Source organism: Blennius ocellaris (genome assembly GCF_963422515.1).
Source record: "Blennius ocellaris genome assembly, chromosome: 22".
Classification (NCBI taxonomy): Eukaryota; Metazoa; Chordata; class Actinopteri; order Blenniiformes; family Blenniidae; genus Blennius; species Blennius ocellaris.
The window spans coordinates 8,145,321-8,159,600 of record NC_137671.1 but is presented as its reverse complement, the minus strand read 5'-3'; the positions used below and the strand labels follow the sequence as shown (position 1 = coordinate 8,159,600).

Below are 14,280 nucleotides of genomic sequence, written 5' to 3'. Positions count from 1 at the left end.
CTGTTTCAATTAACCCTTGAAAAGACTCAAAACATCTCGCTTGATAAATCCGGCGAGGCCATCTGTTATAATCCCCGTTATCGCCGGGCTCACACTTAATCTATAATGTGTTTACGCTGCTGCGGACGGCGCCCGGCTCGGTGCAGAGTGATCCATGGAGTGAAAGCGCAAGATTAGGATCATTAGACGAGGGGCAAGTGAGAAACGAGGCACGAGAACATTTGGTGAAGGTCACACATGCAGAAGCAATGCTTTCAGGGCGAGACTTGTCGTCGCAGTTGGGAGAGACTTGGGCTGCCTGAGGATTGTAATCCATCACAATAAACATGCATATTTGCTGCGGTATTGTTTTTGTTTTTTTTAAACGGAGGAAGTATGCACAGAACGGGAGCTTTCATACAATTTGCAGACAAAAACAGTAACCGCTGAACATCTGCTGATTGTAAATGAGGAGTACGAGCCAATCATGAAAAACAAACGTTAGCACTTTTGGGGGGAGAGATTTATTGACTGATCACACAATCTTGTTAGATAAGTATAAACAGGGAGGGAGAGGAGGCAGATGGATAAAGACGCTTTATGTTCATGGGCTTTACTTAATCTAATCGAACCACAAGTGGTGTGCAGAGACCGCTTCAGTAAATCTGACTTGCACCGATCCACCCGGCCTCTGATCTTGTAACCAGTGTGGCAGCACACGGACAGACATTCGGAAATGTTCTGGTCTCGTCTACAGAAGATTCACTTTTGTTTTGTTTTTTTTAAACTTAAAAAAATAAATCAATGTGTAAAACAGACAATAAACGGCTGTCGAACCTATTTAAGAGAGAAGCGTGACATGAAAGAGAATCTGAGTTATGTATTCCAGTGTGTACATTCTTTTGAATTGTTTGAGGAAAGAAGAATAAAATATGTTGGGTTTTTTTTGTCTCTATATATTTTACTAGTCTTCTTTTGTCGTTTGTCATTGATGTCGGTGAAGTAAAGTGTTGGCCTGTTTAAGATTGCTCGTCTGTACTTCTTTCATTGAAATAACTCAACCTCTGTGGTTACTATGTTTGGTTTTATGTGAGAAAAGGTAAAATCTCTCTTTTTCATGTCGTATTGTAATTACTAGATAGGTTTCTGAACTGAACAAGACATTACTATCGTGGAAATAATTACTCAGATATTTGTGATAATGTTAGCTCTGTACATTCATGTCTGATTAATGATAAACACTGACAGGACAATTGTTGAAAAAAATGCTAAACGTTTATGAAAATATTTTTTTTTTTCAGCACTTAATTGTAACAAAAGCGACACAGGCCAGAAAAATAAATACCAGTGGAATGGCATTGCAGTCTGATTTGCCAGCCTGAAGCAGAAACTGGCAATGTCATGGAGGGCGATGTTAATTTCCCCCCCAACAACACAATAACCCCTGTAGTGATTGATGTCCGGTCTTTTCTCAAGAATGTTTCCAAAACACTATGAAGGTACTTTGTGTTTTCTGGACCTCTTTCGTCACGAGACGGCCGCCTTGGAGCTCTGTTGCTTCTTCTTCGCCAGCTCAGCCCGAATCTGCTGAGGGAACTGGTCCAAGTGTTTGTTCACACACTGCATGCAGAACCTCTTGGTGTAGAAGAGACTGCAGTCCTGGAAGAAAAACCCAGCAAAACAACCAAAAAAAAAGGGGTCACATCAGTGCCCCAGTTGCACAGTAGCACCTGGTGGGACAAGACACATTTATTCCCAGGCTCATTCGAAGACTTCCCACTATACATTTGTGGGAACTGGATTCAGTGATTCTGATAGCTTCACAGTCACGAAGATCACCCAGCAGGTCATCTGATAAACCCTGGAAATCACAGATTCCTTTGCCAGGTCAACAAGTGCAGCTTTTAAATTTGATTTTATGTCCCTAAACGGTGAAGTCCAGCACAGTGTCAGGTCACACAGGCTGAAAGCTGATTTGTCCCCGCAGAAACAGACCAACACTTGTGCGTCGAGGCTCAAGGAGCGTGTGATCAGTTGGGATTACACGATCACGTTCTTACCGATGCGACGCAGACACGCAGGCTGCACAGACTGCACGTCGATCCCAGAACCAGAAACTTCTCCTTCTCTGGGCAGAAGGGGTCCTTCGTCACAAAGCACTCCTCAAGCAACCTACAGGAACAACACACTGGGTTATTAACAGTGTACGCCGATGATTTGGACGGCGGAAATGTAACGTAGAGTTTGCTTGGTTTCTTTTGGGTTTTTTTCTGCGAGTCGAGCAGCAGCTAACGACGTTAGCTTTTCGCTCCCAGAGCTGTCAAAATGAGCAATTTCACTTACACTATTGCTCTGGTGTTGGGCGGTTTCTGGCCGTAGTAAGTAAAAGGGCTGCTTAAACCACATAGTTGGCAGGTAAATGTTTTTGGAGGGATTTCACTCGCAGTTTGATCCATTTCCCTCCTCAGCACAAAGTTACATTAGTTCCTGGTTTAGCCCCCATTCGTGGAACGATCGTTTTGTTTGTACGGTGCTCTACCGCCACCTAACGACCTGGTGGAGTACTGCAACAGACAAGGCACACGCCAGTGTAGTATAATGTTAATCATTTAAATACTACAGCGATCCTCGTTTTTTTTACACGTTTACTGCTAAAAGGGCACTTCTAAATGTTCGACCTGTGATATTACACAGTTGAAGGTCTTCTTTTTTGTCAGGTCTCATCTATTAAATATATGTGTAAAGAGTCAAGACATGTTTGACATAAATATAGATAGATAGAGTTTTCTCCCTTGGATAACGCTGTTATTGTTCTTTATTGATCAGTGGGTTACATTCCCTATTCCCCAAACTTAAATAGTCAAAGTAAATAGCCAGCCACATCTGTGTATTGATTTTTTAGAGGTTTTTTCCCACTCTTAGAAAATGTTTTGTCTATGTTGCCATTTTTCTTTTTTGAATAAGGCCTAATTATAATTTCTAGCAATGACAGATAAGTGTGATACAACACGCATTAACTAGAGTATTATTAAGTAAGGGTTGTTTTAAAAATAGTAATAAATATATATATATATATATATATATATATATATACATATATACATACATACACACATATATATAAACGTGATTTAAAAAAAAAACAATTGGCTGTTTTCTTGGGCACTTGTGTGCTTTAATATGACATGTTGGATTCAGGCTGAGATCATGCAGTCAGCTCCATTTTTTAGAGAGTTCACGGAGTCACATGTCCCATTCTTCCTGGTCACCAAATTCTTGTCGTATTTACAAAATAAAACAGGCACCACTTCACCAGATTATTATGTTTATTGTGAAAATAGTCTATACAGGCCAGGCCAATACAGTTTGTTCTTGTTTTTAATAGGATACATACAAAACACCTTGTACTCTGGAACACTGAGAATCTCACTCTGAAAGGAACGGTTAAACCTGAGTTACTGCAATGTGACTAAAATCCATACATGAAATCACAGTATTAAAAATTAAAAAAACAAACAAAAAAAAAACATAATATGTGGTGTGGTCACCACAAGAAAAAAAAAATGAGGTCAGACTGAAAAATGTGTCACTGAATGGGAACTACGCATTGATCTGCATTGTTATTGTAGTGAACTTGTAGTAAGGCAATTATAATGTGTGAAAATTACATTTGCCTCATCCAAAACCAGTACAGTTGAGCAATATTAGCAGCAAGCCCTGTTGAGTGCATGACTTCGGCAGTCATATCAGGGCATCTTGAATATCCTGTATGTACAGTCAGGTTAGAAGCTATGTACATTTGCACAGCATGTTCAGATTAGCTTCTGTCCAATTGTGTGGTATTGATGGATAATGCACAACTGAAAATGTGTAAAATTAAGATAACTGCCCCTCCCCCACCCCTAAAGTTTTTCATATTCCCATTTCATAACAGCTGCCTTCTAAACATGGGAATCTACATCTGCTGTACACTACTTACAGTACATTATTAATAATATATTACATAATGTCATGTTATGCTGGATGCAAGCACCCAGTCTTGTATTTAGAGTCAATCTTTCAATGCACATCTAACTTTTCAGTACATGTCCCTGTATATTTCCTGCAGCAGAGGGTGCAGCGAGGTGTCCTCCGTCGTCTTGATCTCCTGCACCAGCTGCGCATGCTCAGTGACCAGCTCCCGGAGGTCAGCCAGTTTCTGCAGCAGCCTGGGAAACAGGAAGGTGTCGTCTGGATGGTTGGCCAGCAGGTGGAGCCGCAGGGCCTGGACGATGCTCTCCTGCAGCTGCTCCACCAGAAGGGCATTCACCAGGCCTGGGCGGTCTGGCCGAGACAAACACACGTCAGGGTTTGCAGATCTACACCCCCAAAGAAATGTCCCATCGTCTGTCATCCAACTCCCGTTACCTCCACAGCAGATAATCGCGGCCACAAAGAGGGCCAGATCGCTGTCGTCCAGCTCGAGAGAGTTGAAGCGGGTTGCAAACTGGAACTTGGGCTCCATCATGTCACTGAAGGGCCGTCGGAGGCTTTTCAGAAACTCGCGGGTGATGAAGCCTCCGCCACGGGCTACGAGGAGGCCATCTTTGTTCATGCAGGAAGCCAGGAGGGTGAAAAGGGCCTCGTAAACGCCATACTTCAAGAGAGTCACCTGAGGTTGGATTATAAAGAGCAGAAAGGAGGGCAGGGAGGCATTTGAACGTGCTTCCTCTTTAATCTCGACTTGTCCCGTGACCACGCCGCGTTTAACCCACCTGATCGTTCAAATCCAGGCTCTGGAAGCCCGGCACGGCCTTGGCGAACTCCGTCAGCTCCGTCACCGTCTCCACTGAGGCACTCTGGCAGCAGTGGAAAAGCCTGGCTTCGGCCTCGCTCTGTTGGAGCTCTCCACACGTCGCGGCAGGAATCACCTGCCCGGCCTGACTACTGTTTTTTTCCGCCTCCGCCTCGTCGTCGCCCACCACGTGAGTCGCGAACGTCTTCTCCGCCAGCTGGAAGGTCTGCATGTCGTGGATGATGAAGGGCTGCTGGGAGACACGGGAGGAAGGAACCATGCTTGTAGTGACAACAGTCGCGGACGGCGTTTTTCTCAGGTTCTGGTCGTTTTCCGTTACCGGGTTGCCGGTTTTCCCCGTGAGAATCAGCCGCGCTTTGGCCTTGTTCATGTTGAAGTTCTTCATGTAGGCCTCGTGGATCTGCTTGACCAGGATCTTGTGGTCCGCCTTCAGAGGGCTTTCCTCTTCTTTCTCCACCATCTTGCTCTCCTCCTTGAGCTTCAGCTTCTCCGCCTGGGGCATCCGACCAAACCGGATAGCTGGTGCAGGACAAAAAAGAAAGCTCACCGTTACAAAGTACGACTCGAAGTCCTCCAGCAAACCTGGGGCTGCTGCTGTCAACGTGCACGTGTCCAAACAAGCAAACAATCTGGTGCTTTTTTTTCGGTTCTATTTCCACTCCTCTGAGGAACGTCGTCCTCTCATGTTTCCCACTCCGCTCTGCCTGCAAGTAGGAGGCCGCTGCAACAAACCCAGTGACCCCCTCAGCAGTCGGCGCAGAGGACAGGCCAGATGTGGAGCTCTACCAGCCCGTGTTTTTCTTTTTTCTTTTTTTTCTTTCCCCCCAGTGTCAGGCTGACTGCAGCGGGACTTTTGTTCTATAAAAACCCAAGGCAATTTAAAGCACATTGAGCCGGAGCGAAATCACAGAGGGACACGTTCTGCTGTCGGAAAGTGTTGACTGAGGACGTTATCGCTGGAGTTTTACACAACTGCATTCGTAGAGGCTCGTTAGAGCTTCTTTCTCGGCGACGTGTTTCACTGAACTGACAACTTTCGGTTTTTCGGGAAGCAAGCCTGGAACCAGATATTCTTTCTTCTTTTTTTTTAAAATCCCACTGTCAACAAGGAGGAATGTTGCAGTAGGAATCCACGCAAGACCCTCGACCTCCAACTATTCAGGCTGCATCAGGAAGAGCGACCCCGGATAGTTATGGGTGACCCCGAAAGGCACTAGAAGTACCCACGGCAAATAGATTTCAGAATCCCTCTATTAATCCCCGTTTTCCAGTTGCTTCTTTTAATAAACAACTGGCAGCTCATTGTACTTGCTGTGCACAAGCAGGCAGGATGATATGAACACAACTCTGACTGCAGAAGTGGAAAATATGTCAGATTTAAACCAGAGATGTCAAATTCATTTCAGTTGAGATGCCACATATAGTTCTATTTAATGACACAGTAACCTACAAATACTGACAACTTCAAGTTTTCAGTTTGTTTAGTTTTTTGTTATTTTTTTTTTACTGTCGAAGAGTAAATTCCATATTTAATACACATTTTATCACAGTGATTATCTCCAAATGTGTTTTTGAGAAAGCATGCAGTGTCTCAGGCTGCATGTTCGCATCGGTTCTCCACCAGAATATGGATCTGATGAAAAAAGAAAGTTTCACTGGTGTTTACTTCTCAGTCTCAGCGTTGTGCTATTCCTGCTAATGTTAAAAATATAACCCGAAGTTGAAGTTGATTTGTTTTTTTTGGTTTTCAGGCAAGCAGTCAGCATCAGTTTCAGCCTATTCAGCAGGTTTAAATGTACATTTTTATCTCCCTTATTCGGACAGGAAAGTAAGTGAGTGCTGCTGTTTCCGACAACTTTTCAGAAGGGATCAAACTACACCGTGTGGAAAAACACAAAAAGAGCTTCAATAAAACTGGAGGAACTTGTTTGGTTGCTACCTGGCTCTAAACCAGAGGTATTTGTATAACATTTTTTATAGACATCACCAGTGTTAGAAATTTAGTTCATGATTTTTAGGGCTGAATTTGAAGAAACGCGTCACTCTTACCGTTGTGGGACATGCCAACAGACAGGCACTTGTGGAATCTGCAGTACTGGCACTTGTTGCGGTTCTTCTTTTGGATTTTGCAGTTGCGTTCACACTTTTCATACTCAAGATTGAGCCTGACGGTCCGCCTGAAGAAACCCTGATCAAAACAAAACCACAAAAAAAAAAAAGCACATGTTAAAATATTTCAATACAGCGATAAAAAACACATGAATACAGAGGCTTTCATCACTAAAGACATTCAACTGTTGAGTTTGATAAGTGAATGTGTCAGACGTCTATATCTGCAGTACATTATCATACTACACATGTGTTTTATACACCTTTTTGGCGTCGACATATTGACATGCCCTTGAAGATGTGCTTCAAACGTGACCTTCCCGAGGGTGAGCCCTGATTGGATGAGACGTCCTCGAGCCCTCTAACGCACACCGGGATACAGGGCAGGAGGGCAACGCGAGCTAACAGATGTCCCACATGTGCGAAAACATATGATCCTCTGGTGCACGTTCACTCGCACGTATCGATGCAGCGAGGACATTCCTCAACCTTCGCTGTCGAGAGGGGAATATAGATTTTCGGGCTGCACATCTGGAGCCACATGGTGGTTGAAACGTATCGGCCATCGTATTACACAAGGTTTTAGCAGCATTTCCTTTGAAAAGCAATCCCGATCCACTCCTAATACAGGCTGTAAATCATTCCGGGTGACATTCGTAAACCCCAAAATAGGATTTTGTGGAGGGAAGATTGAATGAAATCTGCACAAGTACAGGGAAAGGAGAAGTCAGACTAATGTATAGCTGAAAACGAGTGATCAGAAACCCGTTATGAGACAATGGAGCTGCTCAAGGGGAAAAACAGATGTTGCATGTTTACGCCGAGCACGTCGTTGCATGTCTGTGAGTGAGGGGGGAAGAGGGCAAGTCAGACAGCAGTACAGTATGAAGATTTATTGCCCGAGATGTGAGTAATAACACTTATGACACGAGCAAAGATGATCGTTGGGAAACAATTTCCCTTGGGGCAAATGTGTTTTGTGCTTATTTTTATCATGTGATTTACCATTTCACTCCTACAGACCGTCCTTGTGCACCGACATTCCATCCCATAATCACCACAGAGCCCCGCATTTACATTGCCACCCGCTGAAAGCCCCTCTCTTTCAGAGCAAGGTGTTGAAAACGACACTCCGACGCTCCGCAGCGCAGAAAACCGTGACCACCACATGCCACCGGCAGGAATTTTTTCCATGATGACGATGACACAACATTGCCAGCGAGGATATTTAGGTGCTGTCAGAGGGCACTTCTCATACGTGCGCGAGTCCAGCAGTACAAGGTCGGCTTGTACCTCTGTAAGAATTGCAGCCCTCTGGCTCGGCCCAAGTGTCCGTGTCGGCAAGACGAGCGTTACCGGCGGCGACGTGACGAATGAGCCGTGCGTCACAAACCGAAGCGAGGAAGCGGGGCAGGTTTTGCAGCAATGGCTCTCAGATGTTTGTTGTGCAACCAACAGGAACCGGGAAAGTCAAGTTGTGAAACGTGGGCCTCTTCGGCCAGAGACGACTCCAGGCAATTTGAAAGCGGAATACTGCGATGCTGAACAAGCGTAGCGTCAATTATATTGGTGTAAGCACTAAGCTGTGGATTTCTTCGTTATAATCTGAATGGGGGGTGGGGGAGCTTTCAAAGCAGGCGAAGACAGAAGTCATAGCAAATAGCAAACAGGAGCTAAGATTAGCTGCAGCAACCTTCACTCAGCTTAGCGAGATACGGCGCTAAGACAAACTCACGTGACTCCGCAAACAATGCGGAGATTATCTCGAGTGCCTTTAATATGCAAACATGGACCTGATGACTGAGGACAAGGGTCTCTCGACACACAATGTTCCCTGATCGCAGGAATTTTCCGACGTCGGCGCAGGGAAGTCCTGCCGAGCAAAAGTAATTTACTATCAACTTCCAAAATCCTTGAACAAGAATACACAAATTCCAGCTATCGCTTAATGTGATTCTTCGGGGAGCGTGGCGATCAGGCCCGGTGCCGGGGAGCAGCTCTGTGTGTTCATGAACATGACTGCGCTGGGCTCCGTGCCAAGCAGGGGAGAGGTGACAAGTCAACCAAGGCCATTGGAGTACCACACTTCACATTACACGGCCACATGTCTCAAACTTTCCGCTGCCCTCCGTGTCATGTGCCTCCGCATGCCGGGCCTTCGCGTGCGCTTAATGTGTTCATGCGTGTCTGGAAATTTTACACAGAGATTACCAGAGACGACCCACGGCCATGTTCCTCACCTTGCAGCCCTCGCATGCGTGCACCCCGTAGTGGAAGCCCGAAGCTTTGTCCGAGCACACCCGGCACTCGAGGCTGAGGGGGCCGAGGCCGTCCTCCGAGCCCGCCACTGCGCCGCACACACCGGAGGACGGACTGGAGGCGGGAGTCAAGGTGTCTGAAGGGGCGACGCGACAGGGAGTGAGTGTACAGGTCAGACTCCTTCTCCGTGTCGTGAGACATCATGGTACAAACAAGGAGAGGAGGTTGATTGAGTGAATTACCACAACATACAGTAATACTGTAATAATACCTCGTCTCGAAGAAACAAGCTTTTCAGGAAGTGAAGCAAAATGAAGCAGACATTGAGAATGTAATGATTCCCGTCACTGACGTTCACATTCAGCACTTTGTCCTGCAGCTTTTCCAGTGTTGCTCAAGGACACTGTCGTCTTCTACTCACCCAGTGAGATGGAGCTCCTACACCCGGGACCGGTGCTCTGGTACTCCGGGAAGTCGAATCCGAGCGAGTCCCCGATAGACTGGGAGATATCTCGAAGGTCCTCCATCAGATCTCCACACAGCGGACTATCCAGGAGGGAGTCCCCCAGCGGGGACGGGGGGCTGTAGAGGTCCCCCGCCATCGTGCCGCCAAACCAGCAGGTGCAACCGCTCACACGCCACACTGTTGGGAGAGGAGAGTTACATTTTTTTTATTATTATTGTCGAAATAAAAACAAACACGCGCCAGTAGTCTCCTGCATTTCATGGTCTTTTAAGAAGCAGCACAGCATGAATGAAATCATGCACGAGTCAGCGTCTGTGTCCATCTCGGGGTACGACACAGGCTGAATCCCACTTTCTCTTGGACTTGCCCAAAAATGGCTTAATCCAGAACAGATGTGCAAAAACATGAAGTTCAAGGAGCATCAAAGAATGAATCCGCAGCAGGATTGTCGAAGTCTTCATGGTTCTCTCGACCAGTTTTATTGAACACACAATGTAATTTTAAATCTGGATAGACATGAAATGCTTCATTTGTAAATTTGTTACTTCACTTCGATGTAAACAAGTAATAACTAACTATTCATTGACATGAATAAACTCTGGTATTTCAGGTAGCATCTATAACTGTAATCGCGTTGTGCGAGGGGAGGTTAAAGTGTCCTTTCACTGAGTGCAAAGGGTTTGCAACCTGTAAAATAAACATGTTTTTCTGGTTTTAGGTTTTGCCGCACAGCAGAGAACTTCCCAGAGGAGGAAGTCCAAGTTTGAATTTACTCTCTTCTCTGGATTTACTCGTTATGAAACATGCGTCTCCTTCTCTGTAAGATAGCCATGGTTGAATCCTAAACCATTTAAAACAACAGTGAGGGAAAATGGCTAAAAAGGCTAAAAGTGCCACCGGAAATGGCTAAAGATGTCGAAAAGTGCAAATTACAGTAATGAAAAGCAACACCTTTTATTTACTGGCTTAAATTGTGTATAGAAAATGGTGGTTTATGTTGAATTTATGACATTTTTGCCTGTTTTTCAGATTCAAACTAATTTGATGTAGTGGAAATAAGAGTAAAAACACAACTTTCTGGTTGCAGACATGTGAGGCAGGCCTTCAGTTTGATCTGTGTACAACTTTCAAAATGACTTCACGCGATGAAGCAACACACAGACGACTGAAATGAGGTTATCGTGTGATAAATGAGCCGAGAGTCAACGGCAGCGCGTCACAGCCAATCAAATGTTTTCACAAGTTCAAGCCCCAATCTGTCCAGCCAAGGGACACATCAGCAGTGTGATTTATGCACACGGCATATTATGAATGGTGTTTACAGTATGAAAGTGCGTTTCGCCATCCATCTCTGGATCGCTTCTTGGACAAAGAGTAAACGGCGTACCTGCCAGGGGTTTTCAGTCCGTCTGAACAGAACAATGTTTTAATAAGTGGATCCTTTAAAGTATGTGTGGGGGAGAGTTTGGTGGGGCTCCCAGCTGCTCCCAGCGGGACGGAGAACATCTGTTTGAGCCATCGCACAACATCGCAGCACCGTGGCCAATGCTCATGTTCATGTTAGGGCTCTCGCTCGCCGACTTCCAGCAATTCATCGCACCAGATGTTTCTATAGATTTATTTGCTTGGCGGATTAGAACTCTGCAGAGCTTCTTCTTCTTTCTTTCTTTTTTAACATTTTGGCAGGAGAATGTCCAAGCTGAAAACGCCATTTATAGATCTGTTTTCGTGTTAATTAAAAAGAAATGAGATTGTACAACTTTCGACGATGTTCTTTGTGAATCAAACGTGCCCTCAGTCAACTCTACAGACCAGGTGATTAATCCGGGCATGTTTGTTCTTGTTTATCTTGTATTTGTGTTGCAGCAGACAGGTCCTGACTGTACAGGACTGTGTAAGGGGGGAATAAGTCAGATTGACTGTTTGGATGTATGCTCAGACATACTCGTCTTTCTGGTTCTAAACAAATAATGCAACATTAAAAAGGTACAGTAATTAGCTGGTAAACACAAACAGCAGACATGATGTCATCCCATTGATGTCTATGCAGGCCTAACCCTCAAGCAATAAGAAAACAAAAATGCAGATTGAATAGAAAAAAGTAGATGCTGTCCTCGATGATTAATATGAGCGCACAAAACAAACAGCCAAAAGTCAAAAATTCAGACGAAGTGAAGGTTCCTCGTTGTACAAAAGTGGCATTTCCTAAATTTTACGAGTTAAGTTGATGGACCGGTTTGACAGCAGCTTTGACTCGCAGCTTGTACCTTCTAATCAAACAGTCAGATGATAGATTGGGTAAATTCCCACAACAAACAGAAAGTAAAAAAAAAGTGCATCTGGCAAATATTAAGCTGAAGATTTTCCCCTGGTCGTTGCAGAGATTAATGGATTCTATAGGACTCGTATTCCAGGGATAGAAGTTCCATCAGCCATCATTTATTACTGGACTCCAACTCTTCATGGATTATTTGTTTTGTTTCCCCTTTTAACGTCAAACTTCACCAGACAGACGAGTTAAAAGAGGTCACCGTGGTTGTTTACTCTCCTGGGGTTGAAAGAAACGGGTGGACAGGACTGAAGCAATTGCCTTTATTTCCCATTCCACAGACGACTCCGGGCCACATTGTGTTTTTAGTCCCAGAGGAACCACAACCACAGACAGTCTGCTCTATCTTTAGGTCACAGAAGAGGAAACAGGAGCTGTGACCAGGGACGAGGAGTCGTACAACAAACTCACATTAAAGATCAAATCAGCTGAGCAGGTCTGAGATAAACAATCATTTATTTAAAAACCCCAGCAGGTCTGAATGCATGTGTTTTGACCCACCTAAAGACACTTTTCCTCTCGTCAATCAATTCCTACTTTATTTTCTTCCCCCCCTCGGTTAAAGAATGTCTTTAAAAGTCTCTTTGTTTGTGCTGCAAAACACAAACAAGAATGACAAGTCAGGAAGTTCATGTGATGCTTCACGTCTGCGGCCGCAGCGGCTCGTTACATCAACACCACGCAAAAAGACCCCAACGCCTCTTAAAGTTTTACAACTATTACGTCGCAGGGGAAATAAAGCTTGTGATTTACCTTAGATGGTGCAATCCGAGACATTCCCGGAGCCCGTTGACAGAGGAGGAAGAGGAGGAGGAGGAGGAGAAAGGAGGCGATTTGATCCCGCGGATCTCGGTGGTCTCTGCCGAGGAGTCGAAGCGTCGCCTCCTCCTCCGTCAGGGGGGAAGTTTCATCCCCCGCAGGAAATAACGCGGCCGTGACGCGCACACCTCCGGACACACCTATGCGCTCAGCCAATCAGCGTCCGCCGGTGCCACGAGCCCGCTTGTTCCGGCCGGGACGGGAGAGGGGGTCAGAGGAGAGAGGTGGCCGGTGGTGATCCGTTACCTCCGTTACTTCCGTTACGTCTCCAAGCTCCCGGTAAAAAAAAAAAAAAAACACAGGACGGCCATAAAAACCCGGAGCAGTTTGGCTCCCCCTGCCTGCCGCTGGAACCTTCTTTAGAGCGGATTGCAATTCAAATCTAGTCTGGAGGAATTATAGAATAACCTTTTATTTATATTATTTAAGTCAGTCTGGATTATCTCGTCTATTCCGTATTTATTAGATAATATTCAGACAACAACAACAAAAAATATCCTTGTATTTAAATATAAAGGTCATCTTATATTATTTATATAAAAGGTCAAGAAATCATGTTTTATAACACATAAGTGCCAACTAACACTGTGATTGATGATTATTTGATCTATTACAATATTCTTATTAAACTTTATTTAATATAGATTTATTTTTATTTAGCATCTAAATAAAACGTAATAATTATAATACTGTATCATTAATCTCTCTCTCTCTCTCTCTCTCTCACACACACACACACACACACACACACACACACACACACACACACACACACACACACACACACACACACACACACACACACACACACACACTGATACCTTTCTTGTTTTTATTAAACTGAAAATGTATAGTTTGTCCGCTTTTACAAATAATTGTTTTTTTGTGTGTGCACAAAACAACAATAATTATTTTTCAATGTTTATATTCACCATACTTTGTTGAGGCTTTCCGGTTTGTGGAAACAACTATATACTCAGTTAAGGAAAAAAATTTAAATGTATCCAATAAATAAACCTTTAACGATCACAGTAAAGCTATTCAGAAATAATGCATGCGACATAATTGTGGGATATCAATGTAAAATTATGCAGTGTAAATCATTAGAAGAAAACAAAATGTCATATTTCTGCTTTCTGCCACTGCGTTGATTATAATTGCCTCCTTTGGTTGGATAATAATGAAGAAATGGGTCATTCTGGGTCAGAGTGATGAGTTTCTTGAGGGTTTGTCTGCTCTACTATCAGTTAATTACACCTTAAAGGTACAGAATATTTTTTCTTCTTTTACTCACACATTTTAACAAATGTCTCCTGGCGTGATCTGCTCCCTTTTCTTCGTGACCTTTACTGAATAGTGAGATACACTTTTTTTTGTCACATTACTGATGTAAAACACTCATGAACACGTGTGACCTGAAATCATTCAAATGTATACAAATGTCTTTAAGTTACTACTATAATACACGGCTGTCTGCAGTGTAATCCTCTCTTCTTCCTTTACGGCTCTGCTGTAAAGCCTCGT

The 14,280-nt window shown here is 44.2% G+C and overlaps 2 protein-coding genes across 3 annotated transcripts; both read right to left on the bottom strand.

Moving 5' to 3' along the window:
* Window positions 1-484: 484 nt before the first annotated feature.
* cdpf1 (cysteine rich DPF motif domain containing 1) lies at window positions 485-2,453 on the bottom strand. The gene is made up of 3 exons (XM_080518655.1): window positions 2,323-2,453; window positions 2,040-2,151; window positions 485-1,638 (listed from the first exon to the last, which is right to left on the bottom strand). Exons 1-3 carry the CDS (start codon window positions 2,433-2,435, stop codon window positions 1,507-1,509), a joined length of 357 nt encoding a protein of 118 aa, XP_080374781.1. The 5' UTR covers window positions 2,436-2,453; the 3' UTR covers window positions 485-1,506.
* An 848-nt stretch (window positions 2,454-3,301) lies between these two features.
* On the bottom strand, window positions 3,302-13,347 carry LOC308146476 (peroxisome proliferator-activated receptor alpha-like). 2 transcript variants are annotated; one of them, XM_080518326.1, is made up of 8 exons: window positions 12,691-13,347; window positions 9,564-9,785; window positions 9,124-9,278; window positions 6,824-6,962; window positions 5,094-5,293; window positions 4,734-5,006; window positions 4,387-4,630; window positions 3,302-4,302 (listed from the first exon to the last, which is right to left on the bottom strand). In XM_080518326.1, exons 2-8 carry the CDS (start codon window positions 9,742-9,744, stop codon window positions 4,058-4,060), a joined length of 1,437 nt encoding a protein of 478 aa, XP_080374452.1. In that variant the 5' UTR covers window positions 9,745-9,785; window positions 12,691-13,347; the 3' UTR covers window positions 3,302-4,057. The 2 variants fall into 2 exon arrangements, with proteins under 2 accessions (XP_080374452.1, XP_080374453.1); XM_080518327.1 differs by having other exon boundaries at window positions 4,734-5,003.
* Between the last annotated feature and the right edge of the window lie 933 nt (window positions 13,348-14,280).